The 19,544-nt window shown below is 51.4% G+C and overlaps 2 protein-coding genes across 4 annotated transcripts; one reads left to right on the top strand and one right to left on the bottom strand.

Annotated features, from left to right (window-relative positions):
* Positions 1-2,099: 2,099 nt before the first annotated feature.
* CCS (copper chaperone for superoxide dismutase) lies at positions 2,100-16,796 on the bottom strand. 3 transcript variants are annotated; one of them, XR_005723693.1, is made up of 10 exons: positions 15,889-16,017; positions 15,484-15,556; positions 7,785-7,922; positions 7,393-7,570; positions 6,759-6,819; positions 6,436-6,581; positions 3,284-3,408; positions 2,679-2,756; positions 2,504-2,607; positions 2,100-2,423 (listed from the first exon to the last, which is right to left on the bottom strand). XR_005723693.1 is itself a non-coding variant. In XM_040256388.1 (8 exons), exons 1-8 carry the CDS (start codon positions 15,925-15,927, stop codon positions 2,270-2,272), a joined length of 825 nt encoding a protein of 274 aa, XP_040112322.1. In that variant the 5' UTR covers positions 15,928-16,796; the 3' UTR covers positions 2,100-2,269. The 3 variants fall into 3 exon arrangements, 1 of the variants encoding a protein (XP_040112322.1); XR_005723694.1 differs by lacking the exon at positions 3,284-3,408 and having other exon boundaries at positions 15,889-16,016; XM_040256388.1 differs by lacking the exons at positions 3,284-3,408; positions 6,436-6,581 and having other exon boundaries at positions 15,889-16,796.
* CCDC87 (coiled-coil domain containing 87) lies at positions 16,165-19,333 on the top strand. Its single transcript, XM_040256387.1, is given in 2 exon segments — positions 16,165-16,457; positions 16,459-19,333. Coding segments are annotated over 2 exon segments (2,574 nt in total). The 5' UTR covers positions 16,165-16,169; the 3' UTR covers positions 18,745-19,333.
* Positions 19,334-19,544: the final 211 nt, after the last annotated feature.

Raw genomic sequence — 19,544 nt, 5'->3', positions numbered from 1 at the left:
GGGTTGCAGAGTCAGACATGACTGATCAAGTAACACTTTCATTTTCCAGCTGTGCTCCCAAGATCTCCAGGGCTTTGGGGGAGCTTAGTCACAGCTAAGCATCTTTGGTTGTAGTTCCATTTCTGCTTTCCAGATGGGGTTTCAAGGTATTTGAACAGTATTCTGTGATTTAAAAACAAACTTCGAATGAAAACCACACAGCTGAGAATTTCAAAGAGAGAAAAGCTAATGGGAATATTGATCCCTTAGGAGTAGAAAGAGAGTGGCAGGGGATGGTGAGCAGCTTAGCTGTAAATGGGTTAAACTAGCTAGAATTCCAGATGAAGGTCAGAGGAGGTTGGCTGTGGGCAGAGTCCAAGAGGAGATTCTGCAATGATTCTGAGATGGAGAAACAGAGCCTGGGTCCTAGGCTTAAAAGGACTTGGTTCCCCAGGAACCCAGGAAAGCTGGAAACCAACCAATGTAGATTTGGTGAGAAAGAACAGGGCTAGAGGCAGAGCCAGCAGCCTTGATGGGGAAACAGGCAGGGCCTGGGGAATGGGAGCAGAGCCAGGGACATCTAAGCCAAGGCCAACAGACTGTGAAACCACCCACCCAGCTCCAAGCAGTCCGTGTAAGGGGCAAAGTTTGCACCCTGCCAGCCTAGCTACCTGGGCACGAAAGCAGCTTTGTCATGGATGAGCAAGAGAGACACAGTCTAGTGGGGGCAGGGGGGCAGAAGAGATGAGTGGGGAACCCCAGAGTTCCCGGCCTCATACACCGGTCCTTGGATATTGGCCATCTGTGTGACAGGAGCTTGGCTCAATCTGCCTCCAGGCACCCCATGGAGCCTCAGATTCACCACCACTGCTCCCTTAACCTACCGTGTGCTACGCCCTATGCCAAGCACTTTATTTATTCCACTAATTAAGAGTCTTTTACTTGTGAATAAAGAAATCAACTGAAGCCAGATTTAAAAAAAAAAAAAAGTGGGTGGTGATGCATTGGAAGGGATATAGAACTGTCTCTTGACTTCTAGGTCAGGAGGTAGCTGGCCTCAGGGAAGGACCAGACTAGGGACTCTGGAGCATCTGGCATTTTCCTGCGACTCTTAGGTTCTTCCTGTGAATCTGCCTTATTCCTCCTCCCCAGCAGATCAATCAGCTTTTTCTGATATTCAGTCCCTAAGGCAGGGAGAAAGAATGAAGCGGCTGGGCCAAAGCGGAAACAATGCTCAGTTGTGGATGTGTTTGGTGGTGACAGTAAAGTCTGATGCTGTAAAGAGCAATATTGCATAGGGACCTGGAATGTTAGGTCCATGAATCAAGGTAAATTGGATGTGATCAAGCAGATGGCCAGCATGAACATCAACATCTTAGGAAATCAGTGAACTGAGCTCCAGTACTTTAGCCACTTGATACAAAGAGCCGATTCATTGGGAAAGAGCCTGATGCTGAGAGATTGACAGCAAAAGGGGAAGAGGGCTGCAGAGGATGAGATGGTTAGATAGCATCATCGACTCAATGGACATACATCTGAGCAAACTCCAGGAGACAGTGAAAGACGGGGGAGACCTGGCATGCTAGTCCATGGGGTCGCAAAGAGTCAGACACGACTTGGCGACTGAACAACAATGACAAAGGCAGGGAGAAAAGGCCCACCCACAGCTCCCATACGCTCAGGGAGAAACTGAAGCTGGTCTGCGTTGATTTCTTCAGGAAAGCAAGGCCCTGAAGGGGTCAGGTGTCCACTTGGTTCCAACTGGCCATAGTGAAGGGAGGGGGGTCAGGCCACAGACAGAAATATGTCTGCTATGGTTTCACTGTTACCCTGAGGATAAGGAAGTGGCCCTCAGGAACTGTGTGGATTTTCTCTTCTTTTCTTTTTTGGCAGTTCCATGTGGCATGCAAACTTCCCCGACCAGGTATCAAACCCATGCCTCCTGCAGTGGAAGCATGGAATCTTAACGACTGGGTAGCCCCAGAACTGTGTGGATTTGAATCCAGTTTTCTTTGCCTCCAAAGCCAAGAGGTGGCCCTCGACAGGGAGGACAGAGGCAGAGGGACTGTGTTTTTCCTTAAGCCCCTTAAGGGAGGAGGGGACATAGACAAACCGCAAAGTTCCATGTGAAAATAAAACTTTAATTTGCCAAGGGAAGAGCAAGCAACGCTTTGAGATCAAAAATAGCCTGCACACTGGTTCTCCCAGGACTGGGTGAGCAGGGCCTCCCTCTGGAAGTGGACGGTGCTCAGCAGGGAGGACGGTGACAGACCCAAGGCAGAGGCCGCGCTCAGAGGTGGGCAGGAGGCTGGGCGGGCTCCTTCCGTCCCTGGCCAGCGATGGGCCGGCCCCGTTCCTCCCAGATGGTGAGGCCATCACAGGAGCAGATCTGCTTGGGGTTCTGGAAGAGGCCAGCGGAGCGTGCGATGATGCCACAGGCCAACCTGCAGAAGAGGGTGGAGTCGAGCTGAGCACCCGCTGGGCCCCTCCAGGTCTCCGCATGTACTGTGGGCAGAGCGCTCACCTCTCTCCCGAGTTCCCTGTGATCTTGGACAAGGGATGCCCGCCCTGGCCCAGATCATCTTCTCCCTCATCAACGACCAGGCTTCGGCCAATCACATCCCACACCTTTGAGGGGAGACAACAGCCTCAGACATTGGATCTGTTAGGAAAGGTCCCTGCCTTCTCCTCCACCTCACCTTCAGCTGCTCATCCTCAATTCTGAAGATAGCTCGGCCACTCTCATCGGCACGGACATTCCCCAGGTCTCCACGGTGCTGCAGTGAGAGCCGGGGGAAGAGGGCACATGGGACATGGTGGCTGACTTCTGGCTTCCCAGTGTCTGATTCCCCGTCCCCAGGGTACCAGTGTCCTCCTACAGGTTCAGTCTGGTAGGATGAAGGGACAGCCCAGGACACACAGAAGGCAACTGGACTCTCTCTCCCTGGAACTAAAATCCTGGGTAGAATGATGGCACACTGGACATGGCCACAGTGACCCTCTTCCTAGGAAGTCATGCCACTACCCCAGACTGCTTTCCCCTATGAGGTATCTGCCCAGTTTGCATCCCAGCCTCAGAATCGACCCCGCTTCCTGCTTCTTTGCAAGCCCAGTTCTCCAGCCTCCCGATGACTCTGTCAGCCCCTGGCAGCCTGCAGTTCCCCTGCACTTAAGTTGGCCAGGCTTGGCTTCTTGACCATCAGAGGCAGCCAGCATCCCTTCCCTGATGTCCAGCCTCCAGGAACAGAGAGAAGAAACACAGGAGCAGAGGGCATATCCTGCCCCCAAGACTGTTTCTGCCCACCTTTCCTCTTGAAGGTATAAAAATGTGCTAACACAGCTACTGAGGGCTTCCCTGGTGGCTCAGTGTGAAGAATCCGCCTCCCAGTGAAGGAGAAATGGGTTCGATCCTTGGGTTGGCAAGATCTTCTGGAGAAGGAAATGGCAACTGATTCCCGTATTCTTGCCTGGGAAATCCCACGGACAGAGGAGCCTGGTGGGCTACAGTTCATACAAAGAGTTGGTCTCGACTTTGTGAATAAAATAACAACAACACAGCTACTGAGCACCTCCTACGTCAGACACCCTCTGCCAGGTGGGATTTGGGGGTTGGCGATGCGTACGTGGTCAGTCGCCCTCAAGGGGTTTGGAACACTGTGCGGAACCACACATGGAACAGACTAGTGGCTGCAAAACAGGGTTACAACAGTGAGTGTGTCTCCCTGTGACAAGACCCTACTGGCGAATCACAGTAGGGTCTGTGCAAATAAACCATCCCCAACCTGACGCTTTGGGCAGAAGGATCCCTGCCAACATGGACTGGTACCCATGGCCTTGCCTTGGGCTGCCACGTGATGGGGCTGATGAGCAAGCAGCGAGAAGAGTCACCTCTGCTTTATCTTGTTTTCCTGGGGGACCTCTGTTGCCAACACCTGGCACTTTTTTGTTGCACCTGGTGTTGAGGCATTTTGTGGTGGGAAGGTAAGGGATGGGGAGGAGTTTCTAGGACCGGGAGGAGGATGCGAGCGCCCGGTATGTGGCTCAGAGGTGTCATCAGGCAGCAGAAGGTCTCTGCTGGGTAGAACTGGGCTTGGTGGCACCGAATTGCAGCCACGTGGGATCTGTACCGTCAGGCACTGAGGAGCCAAGAAGGGTTTCAGGAGGGGTGTGACATGGTTACCCCATGCTTTGGAGCAATTTCTCAAATGCAGCGTGTGGAGGGGGAGGGGAGGGACTGGAGCAGGGCAGGGGGAGGGCAGAAGGAACCATGGAAACCAGCTAAATGTGCAAAGGGACAAGCAGGCTTGGATATAAATCCCCTCTCTGAATTCACTTCTGTTTGGGCAAAACCAGATGCTGAAATCCCAAAGGAACGTGCCAGTCACCATGGTGGCTTGGTCCTGGAGCCCTTGCTCAAGTTTCCCTCCGTCTGTACAAGGGCTTGGGTACAATGGAGCAGCTGGCGCCAGACCCTTCAGATGCCCCACCCCTGGCAGGCCAGGCCAAGGCAGCGGGGCAAGGTAGTCTCTTGCCCTTCGAAACTCCACTTCCTCCCAGAACCCAGTCTCAAGAGTTCCTGCTTCCAGGGCTCGCTCTGTGGGGCGCCCGTGCTGAGCCTCCGCTCCCACTCTCCCTGCTTCACCTGCTCAGCACCTTTCAAGGCTCAGGAGGAAGATGGCCTTGAGGGAGCGCCCCCAATTCACACCTGATGAGTGTGGGCTGGACCAGGCATCACCTCCAAGCTTAGGTTTCAAAAGGAGTGTGGCCGGGGTCTTGGACGCCTTCTCCCTCTGGCTCTGAGGACAGGCAGCTGCAGTGCTGAGTGCTGCCCTAGGGGAAGGCTCACGGGGCACAGGACTGAGGTCTCTGGCCCACACCCAGCGAGGCCTGCCAATACCAACACGCGCAAGTGTGGAAGTGGGTCTTCCCCAAATCAGGCCTTGAGAGACACTCAGCCAGAAGCGCCGACTAAGCTGTGTCCAGATTCCTGCCTCAGAGAAACTGTGAGATGGCAAGTGCTTGCTGCTTTAAACCCCTAAGTTTGGGAATTCCCTGGCGGTCCAGTGGTTAGGACTTGGTGCTTTCACTGCCAAGGGCCCCAGTTTAATCCCTGGTTGGGGAATTAAGATCCTGCAAGCTTTGCACCACTAACAAAAAAACAAAACTCTTACGTTTAAAGTAATTTGATTCTCAGCAATAGATAACACGCGGGGAACACAAGCATGGTGCTATGCAACAGACCTGACGGAAAGGCTTCCTCAGCTCCCTAGGGGGTGGCAGGTGAGAAGTAAAAACTTTTGACTGTTAGAAATGTGACAGAGCTATCAGAAGTCAAAAGAGAGAGAATAATCACTTACATGAATTAAGAAACACACACCATGTTTTCACTTGTTTGCCCTGGTACTGGATTCGCAAGGAGGGGAACACACAGCACCAGAAGTGGAGGAGATAGAATCAGGCAGAAGTCGATGGGCCATCGAGAAATATCCCCAGGAGAGAAGGCGGTCCTCCTGGACAACACCCAGGACCTCTCTTAACATTAACTAAGCACTCTAACAAAGATAAGCAGGCTGAAGTCCCTTGTAGGTGTTTAATGACACTGTTTTTCTTTTTTTGGTCTGAATGGGTTGCAAGATCTTAGTTCCCCAACCAGGGATCGAACCCGTGCCCCCCGCAGCAGAAATGTAGACTCCTAACCACTGGACCGCCAGGGAATTCCCCTAATGACACTTTTAAGGTCTGCACTGATTTATTTTTACAACGATCCTTCTCTTGGGGCTAGAAGTACTGGTTTCTCATTTTCTGTGGCAATATCGTTTTTCATTCAAAATAAATCTACTTGAATTACATGAATGACGTCTTGATATTCTTCAGAATAATGGAGAAGGGCCAGGGGTGTAGATGGAATGGGACTGGCCACAAGCTGGCAACGGTTAAAGCTGGGTCACAGGGACACAGGGGTTTGGGACCCTAGTCTGTCCACTTTAGAACATGTTTGAAATCATGTTCTGTGATAGGTAAAAATGTTAAAAATAAATTAAATTTACTTAAGGGGGAAAAAAAATCAACCAGTTTAAATCAAAACATTGAGTAACTGGCAGAACAAGTAGGACTCAGATAAGGCAAAAATCATTAAGGTGGCATGTGACTCACAGCCCAGGGGGCCAATTCTCTGGTGTAAAGTGAAAGTCCAGGGCCAGGAGCTGCAGAGTCAGGAACGGCCTTTTTAAAAAATTATTATTATTTGGCTGTGCCAGGTCTCAGTTGCAGCATGAGGGATCTTTAGTTGCAGCACGAGGGATCTTTAGTTGCAGCATGTGAGATCTGGTTCCCTTACTGGGATGGAACCCAAGCCCCCTGCATTGGGAGCTCACAATCTTAGCCCTTGGACATCCAGGAAAGTCCCGGGAACAGCCTTTTTACTGTAGGTAAAACCTTTAACTTCTACACCATCACCTTCTCTGGGAAGCTCTCTCCCACTGCCTGTGCCCTTTGGACTGGATCTGGAGCTTGCTCTGGGTTCCCAGGGCCTCCCGGAGGCTCCTGCAAAGATGTTCTGGCTGTGCTGCAACCACGGAGTTCTGAGTGTCTCCCTCACCAGGCTGTGAGACAGGGTTAGGCCTTGAGCACAGGAAGTGTCTATAAACGTTTCTAAACTGAACAAAATAAAGTGAGGGAGAAAGACTCCCCCCAAATGGAATCACACTCTCAAGCTCCAAGAGCTGCCTGCCCTGCCTCTCAGATCTCGGGTTCCCTCCGAGCCCAAGACCAACACTTACCCGTTCAGAGTCCTGGGGGCCCCCATGGGACATTCCATCAGGGTTAAAGTGGTCCCCACAGCTAAGAAGAAAAGATAGCAGGTAGGCAGTGAAACCACAGCTCACGGACCAGGTGATCCATACTTTTACTTTAACTACATTTGTTCCATTCATTCACTCACTCATTCATTCATCCTCTCATTCAACAAATGGGCCCACTCTGTACCAGGCTCTGGGTTGAGATCTCTAAGAAGAATCAGTCATGGGACCTGTCCTCAGCAGGCCTCCAGGGTAAACATGGATGAGTAAACACTAATTGCAGCATGATAAACACCATGACACTCACAGAGAACTGACCCTCCCGTGTTCAGGAGTCACCTTCCATCTGGGAGCCAGGAGCAGGAGTGTCAAGGTCAGATTTTGGTTCAAATTCCCACTCTGTCATTTACATGCTCTAGGGCTTTTGACAAGTCATGTAACCTTTCTGAGCCTCAGTTTTCTCATCTGTAGACTGGGCTTGTGTGTATATGCCTCTCAGGGTACTTGTGAGGACCATATGTGAATGTATGGTAAAAAGCTGAGTACAGGCCCCTGTGCACAGTGGGTGCACAACCAGGGCAATGAGGATGCTCCAGGGAGGTTCCAGAGGACTCACCTGTTGCAGTTCCTCGTGAGGTCCCCGAACTGATGGACGTGGAGTCCATGCAGCCCAGGCTGCAGGCCATCAATGGTCCCCTCGATTAGGCAGCGCTCAGGGGTCAGCTGCAGGAAGCGCACCACTCCCTGCACAGGGCCAGGCCCCCCGAGAATGGCCACAGCTGCCCCTAAATTCTCTGTAAGGTATCAGACACCAGGGCTGGCTCACCACCTCACCCAACCGCCCCCCCGTTCATCAGCTTAGAAAGGGCAGGGAGAGAGCCCCATGTAACCTTCACATGTTCCCCGAAGCCTCTCCAACCCAAAGCCCCCAGATCCTACGGTTGGTTAGAGCTGTACCATACCCAGGCCACCTCCCTCCCAGAGTCCAAGGCCATAGTGGTTACTCACGCAACAGGCCACTGCCCATGCCCTTGAGGACCGCCTGCCTCCCAGTGCCTTCTAGAAGGGCCTGTACCTCCTGGCTGGGCAGGGTAGTCTGCACCAGGACCATCTGGTTCTCCAACTGCACCTCCACACTTTGGACGCCTAGAAGACAGGGGGCAGAGGGCAGCAGAGGGCTAGCACCTCTCTGCTGGGAGCAGGGAAGAAAGAAACAGATGGTGATTCACCATGCCCAGCTTCATCACCTTTCTGTGGCCAAAGGCAAGCTCTGAAGCCGCCTTCTAGCTGTAAGGCCCTTAACCTCTCTTTTTTTTTCCAGCTGTGCCAAGCAGCATGTGGGGTGTTAGCTGCCCAATCAGGGATCAAACCCTTGGCTCCTGCAGTGGAAGATTCAAATCTTAGCCACTGGACCCCCAGGGAAGTCCAGGCCCTTAACCTCTCTGAGCTTGTTTCTTTAGGAAGTGAGGATAACGTCACATTGCCCCCAGGACTGTTTTGAATTCTTATTTTGTGCCAAGAGTTATTCATCTATGTTTGAAGCATAGATGCATGTGAGCATGCTCAGTCACTTCATTCGTGTCCAACTCTTTGCAACCCTATGGACTGTAGCCCATCGGGCTCCTCTGTCCATGGGATTCTCCAGGCAAGAATACCAGAGTGGGTTGCCATGCCCTCCTCTAGAAGATCTTCCCAACCCAAGGGATCGCACTGGCGTCTCCTCCATCTCCTGCATTGCAGGTGGATTCTTTACCCACTGAGCCACCTGGGTAGCCCTGTGAAACATAGATAGTTCTCTAAAAAATATTTGAACACAATATCATAAATCAACTATATTTCAATTTTGAAAAAACAAATGCTGAAAAACTGTTTACATAAAAGTGGGCTATCAGGCTTCCCTGGTGGTCCAGCAGTTAAGAATATGCCTTGCAATGCAAGGTACACTGGCCTGGTCCCTGGGGTCCAGGAGGATCCCACATACCGCAGAGCAATGAAACCTGTGTGCCACGACTACTGAGCCCACGTGCTCCAACTACTGAAGGCCAAGCACCTAGAGCCTATGCTCTGCAACAAGAGAAGCCTCTGCAAGCATCACAAGAAAGTAGCCTGCACTCATTGCAACTAGAGAAAGCCCGCAGGCAGCAACGAAGACCCACCACAGCCAAAAAATAAATCTTAAAAAAAAAAAAGTGGGCTATCGATAGTCACAATATTCATGATAGTCAAAAGATGAAAACAACTCAAAAGCCCATCAAATGATGAACGAATAAACAAAATGTACAGCCACACGATGGTAGCCATTCAGCCATAAAAAGGAATGAAGCACCGATACATTCTGTGATGTGGATGGACCTTAAAAACATTAAGTGAAAGCCAGTTACCAAGACTACATATTGGATGATGTCACTGTGGATGAAATATCCAGAATAGGTAAATCTATAGACTGAAAGTAGATGAGGGGGCAGGAGAACAGAGGGTGATAGTTCAAGGGTATAATTTCTTTTAAGATTTATTTTTATTTTTGGCTGTACTGAGTCTTCAGTGCTGCGCTTGGGCTTTCTCTAGTTGTAGTGAGTAGGGCTACTCTCTAGTCATGTTGCACAGGTGTGGTGCATTGTGGAGGCTTCACGTGTTGTGAAATGTGGGCTCTATGTATCTGGGCTTCAGGTAACTGCGAGCTGTAGGCATCTGGGCTTTAGTAACTGCAGAACGTGGTCTCAATAGTTGTGGCTCACGGGCTTAGTTGCTATGTGGCATGTGAGATCTTCCCACAGGGACTGAACTTGTGTCCCCTGCATTGTCAGGCAGATTCTTAACCACTGGACCACCAAGGAAGCCCCTGAAGGGTACAATTTCTTCATGAGGTGATGAAATACAAAAATTGATAGTGGTAATGGTTGCACAACTCTGTGAATATACTAAAAACCACTGAATTGTATACTTTAATGGATGCATTTTATAATACATGAATTATATCTCAATAAAGCCGGCACACATTAAAAAAAAAAGACAGGGCTATCACCATCATTATGAAAGCTAACATTTACTGAGCATGCACTGTGGGCTTTCTCATATTGTACCTGTTAATACAAGTAACCTTAGGAGTTGAGCACTGTTATCCCCACTTTACAGGTGAGAAAACTGAGCCACAGCGAAGTTAAGAACTTGCTCCAAGTTCAGGTCAGTTCAGTCGCTCAGTTGTGTCCAACTCTTTGACACCCCATGTTTCAGCACGCCAGGTTTCCCTGTCTATCACCAACTCCCAGATCTTGCTCAAACTCATTGCACTGTAGTAAATGGAGGGACTCGAACTCATCCCAGGAAGCCTAGCTCCAGCTTCCAAGCACTTTGCCTGGACACTGCTCACCCTGAGAAGCAGCTCCAGCCTCCAGCTTTGGGGCCCCCTCCCCCATCCTCCTGCAGCAGCTCCCACTTTCCCCACATAACTCAAGCTGTGTGGACTGCAATCCTCTGTGTGGTCCACAGCAACAGGTTCAAAAGTCAGTGGCTCTCAACTGCCTTCCAAATCCCCGAGTCACCCTGCTGTGCACAAGGCCTGCAGGGTGATTCTGACACACACTCGGCTTTGAGGACTGTCGGGCCAAGAAAAGGACAAGAAGGGGCTTCTCTTCCATTCAGATCTTCAGGGTTCACAAACCTTTCAAGAGGACATTTGAATTCTGAACCAAAATACAGGGGATGGTTGGGAACTCTGAACGTTGATCTCACCTGTGGAGCTTACAAACATTCTACTCTGATCTTAGTGTGTTTGCTGTTCTGGGTGAGAGTAAAGCCCACCGGAGCCAGGAACCCTGGGCAGGCCAACAAACGCAGGTTAAACGAGGCATTTCCCTCTGCTGAGCCAGCGCTCTGTGGACTGAAGGCTAAGCCATCCAAGTTCCCTCCATCCTTGGTTTCCCTCCTCCTACCCCCTACCAGGGAGGGTATAATCATCCCTGAGGCACAGACAAGGAACCTCAGCTGTTTAGATTCCTTCCAACTTGAAGCAACACGGAAATGGAACTGGGAAGAGGCAGCATCCAAGAGGCAGGACTATCTGGCCTGTGTGACAAAAGGTCCCATGGGCTTGCATCCATAGATCCCAGCCACATCAGTTGGGGGAAGGGCCAAATTTGTAAACAGACACACCAATATCCTCCCCAGCAAGTACAGGGCAATTCCGCCAGGAGAAAATTCTCCAAAGAACCCAATTGCCATCAATTCACACAACATCTCATCCTGGGCCACCTGGTGTGAAGCCTTGGCACTCTGGGTTCACCCAGAGGTGCTTCTGGGTGCCAAGGGCCTGTAGGGAGAATGGCAGGGAACTCCTGGGGCCTGAGCCTCTGGGGAATGCCACGAGCTGTGTGCTCCGCTTTACACGCATCAGGATGGTGATACTGTCCTCCTCCGGCAAGTGAAATGAGGCAGGGGGGTTATGCAGCTGGCTCGAGATCACAAAGCTCAGAAGGCAGCCTGTCCAACCCTAAAGCTGACTATTTGGTCCCTTTGTCCCACAGGAAGTAGGACTGGGCCCCAAAGGACTGATTGTCTGAGGCTCCCAGGGCTCAAAGAAGCATGAAGTGCAAGGGATTCACATGCCTATTCAAGTCATTTAACAAATGTACACTAAGCACCTATCACGTGCCCCGTTCCGGGCGGCAGGGATGCAGCAGGGAACAAGTCAGGTGATGTCTCTGCCCCACAGAGCAGCATGTATTCCAGGGCAGGAACATGCATATCAAACACACACTCAGGAAGATTCGGGTAGTGCAATGTGTGATCAAAGAAGCAGGTCTTAGGGAACAACTCGGGGATAAGCACTTAGGCAGGCTGGTCAAGGAAGGTGTAGGGGAAAAGCAAACTAGCCAAGATGCCGTGGTCAGGCTCTCTTGCCCATGCCCTCTCGCTCTCACCGCACATTTTGTGGATAATGACTACGTAACAGCTGAGATCTCTAACAGCACTGCGCATGCGTGTCACAAGGTACTCGCTTGGCCACGGGCTACTTTTGTTCTGTAAGCATACATAAGCTCCACCTGGAAAGTCCTTGGTGGGGAGGTTGTTATGTTAGGTTATGTTATGTTATGTCTGCGGCTACAGTTGCTGCACCAGCCAGGAGAGAATAAACACGTCTGCAGTTCCTTCAGCTCCTTGAGTTTTCTTCCGGCGTCCCCGCACACACCTTGCCTACCATGGGTTCAGCGAACAGCACACACAGTGAGATACAACGAGACAGAAGGTCTCTCTGAGCCTTGAAGCAAATGCCTGAATGTAGTCAGGGAAGAACATGCCAGCAGAGGACACAGTCTGGGCAAAGACCCTGAGACAGGAACGACATCTATGTGTCTGAGAAAGGCCAGAGTGGCTGCAACTGGAGTAAAGAGAAGAATAAGATGTGAAGATACAAGTGGAGACCAATCAAACAAAGCCCTGCAGACAACAGGAAAGAATCTGGATTTAATTTTAATGCAGGGGAGGCCACTGGGAGAGGCCACAGAGTATAGTGGTTGAGGGTGTGGGCTCTGGAGTTGAAATCCTGAGTCTGCCTTGTACTAGCCATGTGGCCTTAGACAACTTACTCAACCTTTCTGTTTGAGTTTTCTTCTCAGTTTCTGTATCTGCAAATGGAGATGATAATACAACCTACTTCAGAGGGCTACTGAAGGCCTAAATGAGTCATCTCACATACAGCACTTAGAAAAGTGCCTATGGGAAGCTCTTAATATTATTATTGTTTGAGGATTTTAAGCAGAGCAGTGACAACATCTCTTAAGACCTGCTTTTCTGCAGTGGAAGGGAAGGGCCCCAGTGAGAAGCTCCCTGTGACTATACATTTCCTGAACTCTTGACTTGGGTCTGAACCAGGAGGGCTGGCTCCCTAGCAGAGTAGCAGTTCAGTCTGGCTGGTGTGGAATGTGGCCAGGCCCCTATCTGTTTAGCTCAGAGAGGGAGAAAAAACAAGGCCATAGGGGACTCTAGGGTAGTGATGATAAGGATTCAAGGGAGTGAGCCTTGGGCTGGGAGGGCCTCCCACTTACCCCTAGGAGGAAAGCAGAGCCTTCGTCCCCAAAGCTCAGGCCTCCTAGAGAGAGCAAATCAACCAACCCATCTCTCTCTCTCTTTCTCTGCATTCTGGGAAGCCAGCCCATGAGAAAGCCAAGCTGATTCCAGTTACCCAGGCTAGGAAACAAAGAGTCATCAGAAGTCTTTATCTGGTCACTAAGAAATCTGCTAACGGTTAGAAACTGCCCTGTGTTCAGCAGAAGTTCAGCTGCCTGCTTTCCCAGCAAGAATATTTTACAGGAGGTAGAGAGGCTAACAGCCTTGGAAAGCTGTGGTCAGAACACTCTACTCACAGTGGAATGGTTCCGTTTTCTTGGACCCTCACCCACCACCCTCAAACACACAGTCTAAGCAAATACAGCTTTAGGATCTCTACCATCTGTGAAAGTGGCACTGGGAGCCTTTCTGGTGTCTTAACCTCAGGTGCCTGGAAAGTAAGGAGGTAGGCAGAGAATAGTCTCCCTACAGGGTGTTCCCTGGAAAATAGACAGTTCTTGCTTGAGAAGCAACATAATCTTGACAAAGCAAACAGCAGCCCTGGCCATGTTCTATCCAGGTAGCCCTGGATTTTTATTTTTCCCCACACTGCCTGGTATGTGGAACTTCCCCAATCAGGGATCAAACCTGTGTCACCAGCAGTGGAAGTACAGAGTCTCAACCACTGGACCACGAGGAAGGTCCTTGACCTGGCACGATCAGCAAGCTCTGAGAAGGCAAGGCCACCAACATGGCCTGGGGAACTGCCTGTCTTTGAGTCTGTTAACTGTTTATTCAGTGATTTAGCAGGTATAGACCAGACACTGGGAGCTTTTTAGGGAGAAGGGTTCACAAGAGTTTCAGGCACAGTCCCTGCCCTCAGGTAAAATGGAGCACTCTGGGGGCTGAGGGCAGGCAGAGCCCGGGCGCTCTGTTCTCCATGCATAAATTCCCAGGCAAACACACATGACTAACAACAGGAAACGGTGTTGGAACAGTGAGAATCAGCATATTTGCACAGGAAGCTTTGGGAGACGTCATTTCCTGTAGTTTGCCTGGACTGGGGACAAAATTGAACAAACGAGGAGTCTGGTGCTGTGGAAAGTGTGAAAGCTGCTAGTTCTCCTCCATCAGGAGAGGTAACTGAAATGAATGAAGCTCCTGCAGAAAATCCAGGACTTGTCAACAGATGCTGTTATGAAGATGGTTGGCTAATCAAGATGACATTCAGTAACCCTTCAGAACTAGATGAACTAATGAGTGAAGAAGCCTATGAGAAATACACAGAATCTATACTGAGGAGTGAAAATGGACCCCAGAGTAAACCAGTTTGAACAACTTTAAACAAATGACGTGTCCCCTCATGCCTCTGCCCAACCAGCTTACCCCCTATAAGCCCTTCCTCTCACAGGTCCTAAGATTCAGTGGGCTCTCACTACATGCCAAAGTCCTTTTCTAAAGTGCTTCTACACATATTAACTAATTTACTCTTCTTGATGATTTTCTGGGGTAGCTCCATTATCTTGCACATTTAAATGCTGAAGAAACAGGCATAAAAAGTAACATGCGGGACTTCCCTGGGGGTCCAGTGGTTAAGAATCCCCCTTCCAGGGCAGGGGACGTGGGTTCAATCCCTGGTCGGGGAACTAAGATTCCACATGCGTAAAGCAACTAAGCCAATGAGCCGCAACGAAAAATCCTGCATGCTGCAACAAAGATTTGAGGCAGTCAGATAAATAAATATTAAAATATATATATATAAAGTTCTAAGACTTCCATTTTGGAAAAAAAGAAAAAAAAGTAACATACATGAGGCCTTAGTGCCATTAAGTGGCAAAGAGGGGATTTGAATCTGAACAGTCTGACTCGAGAACACATAGCCCTAACTCCAGCGACACACAACTGCCTGATACCGAGCCAAGTGCCATCAGTCTCAGCTTCAGAAGCAGTTCCTTCAAGAACGGCTCTTCCCAGCACAATGCTCAAGTGCTCATTTTACCTGAGGGCAGGGGCTGTGCCTGAAACTCTTGTGAACCCTTCTCCCTAAAAAGCTCCTAGTGTCTGGTCTATACCTGCTAAGTCACTGAATAAACATTTAACAGACTCAAAGACAGGCAGTTCCCCAGGCCATGTTGGTGGCCTTGCCTTCTCAGAGCTTGCTGATCGTGCCAGGTCAAGGACCTTCCTCGTGGTCCAGTGGTTGAGACTCTGTACTTCCACTGCTGGTGACACAGGTTTGATCCCTGATTGGGGAAGTTCCACATACCAGGCAGTGTGGGGAAAAATAAAAATCCAGGGCTACCTGGATAGAACATGGCCAGGGCTGCTGTTTGCTTTGTCAAGATTATGTTGCTTCTCAAGCAAGAACTAACTGTCTATTTTCCAGGGAACACCCTGTAGGGAGACTATTCTCTGCCTACCTCCTCACTTTCCAGGCACCTGAGGTTAAGACACTAGAAAGGCAGGCAGTTAGGGCCAGTAGAAAAATCTGGCAGAGCAGGCCTGAGACCTGCACACTAGACTCCATTTCTGGGTCTCAGTGTGACTCTGAGAACATTCTTTCCTCTCTCCAGGTTTTCATTTCTGTTTCTGTAAACGGGAGCGGGGTGCCAGCCCCTCCCCGAGGTCTCCGGTTTGCTCTCACAAAAGTTCATCTGGTTCTTACCTGCGATCCCTTGCAGGGACATGCGCACCGCGTCCACGCAGCTCTGACAGGTCATCTGCACCGCGAACTCCAGCTGCAAGGGTGGCAGGGACAGGCTGATAGGAGCTGGGGAACCTTCTTGCGTGACCCTGTTTCACTACCTCCCCTAGGACCACCCCCAAAGGCCTAGAGTAACGCCCCATGTGACCCCTCCCCAAGCGCCTTCTTTATTGTCGCTCACGATCATTCCAGGAGCAACACCCCGTAACATTAACGTCAAGCGTCCTGCTACTCTCACCGTCCAGCCCTGGCTCCAGGCCCCAGCCCAGGTGTCCGCTCCTTCCCTCATTCTCAAGTTAATGATCGCTCTCCAGGGGCCGAAGTTCTCTGCCCTGCGAGGCTCCCACACGAGGCCTCGACCCTCACCGTGCAGGCAGTCCCGCGGTCCTCCGAGTCCGAAGCCATCCTGGATCCAGCTATCGCCCCAGGGCCCGAACTGAAGCGCCAGCCCAGAGCCGCGCCGCAGGGAAGGGGAGGCGGAGCCCGGGAAGCCACTCTTTGCCCCGCCTTCCGGTGCGAGCGCACGCAAGGCTCTGCTCCTTCCCAAGTCCACGCGACGGTGGGCAGGGATTGCGCAGGCGCACTTGGGCTCGTTGCCTTAGTAACCGCTAGAGCCGCCGGCGCTGAAGGCGCCGCCTCGTCTTAAAATGGAGCCGTATAAGCCGGACCCCGAATTCCAGCGGATTTACCACCGGTTGCTGCGTCCGTTGTCGCTCTTCCCCAGCAGGACGACACGCACAGCGTCTCAGGAGCACCTCTCGCAGGAGGTCCCGATGCTACTGCCTTTACCGGTTCCACGGCTGACGGCGGAGTTGGTCTGCCGCCAGGTAGCCGAGCGGCTGACCAAAAGCGGGCTGGAGGCGCGGGCGCCTCACAAGGTACGGCTCCGTTTCACCGAGGTCATCCTGGACGAGATAAAGTGCAGCTGGCAGGAGCCCCCCCCCCGAACTTGGCATGAGTCACCTGAACAATCAGAGGCTACGGAAGCGGCTCCTGATCTACGTGCTGCTCAGCTGCGAGCAGCTCTTCGTACGCTACCTGCACCTCCAGAAGCTCATGTCGACCTCCGCAGTCGTCTTCACTGAATCAGCCACGCTTACCCGCTTGGCCGCCAGCCTCGCCAGGGACTGCACAGTTTTCCTCACCGGCCCCGACGTCTACCATAGCCTGCTCTCTGACTTCCTTGCCCTGCTCAAAGAAGAGCAGGCCCGAGTCTCCGCGCCCAGACTGCGCGCCGCTGGCCTTGGGGCTTACAGGCTCTTCCAGGTCCCATGGCATCACATCACTGGCGTCACTCAAGTGCCGCATTTCAGCCTCAGCCTGAACTACCTCATCCAACTCAGCCGCCCGCGAGACCTTGTCAGTGAGCCTGAAAAGGATCCAGTGAAGGAATTGAAGTCCATTCCCCAGCTGAAGAAGAAGAAGCCTCTGCGCTGGCTGTCCTCCATGCAAAAGAGGAGAGAAAGCACCTTCAGTTCACAGATTGCATCACTGCCTGGGACCTCTGTGGCTCCCCGCAGACGGGCTCCCCCCACCTCGCACTTGCCCCTCTACTCCCAGCTCCGGAGGGGCCAGTCCATGCCCTCTCTGCGTGAGGGTTGGAGGCTAGCAGATGAGCTGGGCCTTCTTCTACTCAGTCCTCGCCCCTTAACTCCACTGGTCCTGGTGGCAGAGAGCAAACCAGAGCTGGCAGGGGACACGGTGGCTGAGGACCTGAAGCAGATGATGAAGAATATGCAGCTGGGGTGGTCTCAGTACTCACCGCTGGACTCAGGGCTGCCCCCACTCCTGGGGGCCCTGACCTACCGCCCAGCTGCTACCCATCACCTAGAAGAGCTGCAGAGAATGTTGAACAGCCTTGAGGAGCAAGAGGCCTCGGAACATCGCGGCCTCCAATCCCCTAAACCCCCTCAGCTTGAACCACAGCCAGTGACTGTTACTTTGAAGCTAAGAAATCAGATGGTCCAGATAGCTGCTGTACAGGTCTCAGGAAGAAACTTTTTGGATTCCTTCCACATTGAGCGGGCCGGTGTGCTATACAACCACCTTGCTGGGGAACTGGAACCCAAACTTATCGAGCAAATGGATATGGATCGCACTTTTGGCAGTAGCATCAGGGAAGTCTACAAGGAGCTGATGAGCCGTGTCTCTAACAACCACTTCACTTTTGACCAGGGGCCCCTGGTTGAGCCTGCAGCCAATAAAGACTGGTCAGCCTTCCTGTCCTCAGCCTTCCTACGTCAAGAAAAACAGCATCGTATCATCAACACCAAGCTGGCTGAACTTTATCCCCAGAAAGCAAGCGCTTTACAGTCCAATGCAGATAAGATGTCCTCCTTCACATCACTCCAACCAAGTAAAAGCTGGGACAGGTGGTCAAACAGGGCCAGATGGCTGAACTGGTGGAAAAGCACTTTGTCTGTGGGTGACTATTTTAAGTACCTCACCACCCAGGAGACAGATTTCCTCCATGTCATCTTCCAGATGTATGAAGAGGAGGGTCCTGTGGAGACCGTGGCCCCTATCAAAGAGTCCATAAAGATCCAACACCCACCCCCGTTGCTAGAAGACGATGAGCCAGATTTTGTGCCAGGAGAGTGGGATTGGGACACGGTGCTGGAACACAGGCTGGAAACTAAGAGCAGCCTCCGGGGAGATTCTCACAAAATCCTGAGCCTGCAGAAGCGTCTGGAGCGGGTTTGGTCCATGCTTGATGTTCCAGAGAAGGACCGGCTGGACATGGCCATCAAGTACAGCTCCAACGCCCGCCTCAGGCAGCTGCCGGCACTGGTGAGTGCCTGGGAGAGGACCTTGCAGCCCATCCAGCTGCGGGAGATACTGCTGGGGAGACTGGAGTGGTTTGAGCGGCAAGCCTCTGACCCTAACCGCTTCTTCGAAAAGACTGATGTGGGCCTGAGTCGCTTCCTGGAGGAGAGTCAGATCCGTGGCCATCTCCAGAGGAAGCTCAGTATGGTGGAGGCTCCTTTGGTTCCGCTCCTGGAGGAGATCGAGTTGGTCTTTGGTGAGCCGGTGACCTTCAAGGGGCGGCGCTACCTGGACAAGATGAAGCACGACAAAGTGGAGATGCTGTACTGGCTGCAGCAGCGGCGGCGCATCCACCACCTAACCCGGGCTAAAAGGGCCTTCCATCAGTCGGTCCTGTCCAGGAAGCCCAGCGGCCAGCCTTTCGTAGCCCCAGGGAACACTCCCAGTACTCCTTGACCGGACCAAGCGCCCTCAGATCTCTCTCTCACCCCCATACACACAGCCGCTCATCCAGACCTCTTGACTGCTTTGAAAGAAGAAATATCTGGGAGGGCAGCGTTCAGGAAATCTGCATTCCAGCTACCAAGGGACTGACATTAACACTGTATTTTGACCACACAGTTCTCATAAAAGAAGCCCCAAGCCCAGTAGTCCCATTTCTGTCAAGCCATGCACATTACAGCCGAAGTCTCATGTATCAAAAGAACTGGGACCATCCCTTGGAGTTCATTGTAACGGGAAATATCAGACAGATAGAAACCATCCCCTGTGGAACACCTCAGCTCAGCGTTTGTATCACGAGCCATTAGATTGACTGATTAGAACACCACGCCAAGAGGCTCAATGGCATGATGACTAAGAGCTAATGCTCTGGAGTTCGTAGATGTGGCTTTAAGTCCTGCCTGTGTAACCTTGGGCAGAATGCCTAACTGCTGTGCGTCTGGACCTTCATATGTCAGATAAAGGGGTTGGCTGTCACTTCTTCCAGTTCTATCGCACTGTTGGCAGAGCTAAAATTTTCCATTAAATTTATTTACCAATTCATTCAAGCACCTAGTACAAAGTACACAAGGGTGTGCACTGAAAAGTACTTCTTCCCATCCTTCCCTCCAGTAACTCCGTTCTTGTGGTGACAACTGTTGCCAGTTGCTTGTGTATCTTTCCATTCCCTTATTCAAAAGTAGATATTTATTGAGCACCAGCTAGGTATTCATGCTGGGTCTTGATCACTGAACAAAACTAAGACCCTTACCCTT

The sequence above is a fragment of the Oryx dammah genome, unplaced genomic scaffold (assembly GCF_014754425.2).
Source record: "Oryx dammah isolate SB20612 unplaced genomic scaffold, SCBI_Odam_1.1 HiC_scaffold_15, whole genome shotgun sequence".
NCBI classification, from domain to species: domain Eukaryota; kingdom Metazoa; phylum Chordata; class Mammalia; order Artiodactyla; family Bovidae; genus Oryx; species Oryx dammah.
The sequence above is the reverse complement of the archived record's forward strand: the minus strand, read 5'-3'. Positions and strand labels throughout refer to the sequence as shown.

What these genes read in the sequence shown, in the direction of transcription:
- CCS (XM_040256388.1), bottom strand. Translation starts at nt 15,927, where the DNA reads ATGGCTTCGGACTCGGAGGACCGCGGGACTGCCTGCACG. An exon ending in CTCACGAGGAACTGCAACAG is followed by an intron (nt 6,820 to 7,392) that starts GTGAGTCCTCTG and finishes TTTTCTTCTTAG; the next exon opens with CTGTGGGGACCACTTTAACC. An exon ending in TTGAGGATGAGCAGCTGAAG is followed by an intron (nt 2,608 to 2,678) that starts GTGAGGTGGAGG and finishes CTCCCCTCAAAG; the next exon opens with GTGTGGGATGTGATTGGCCG.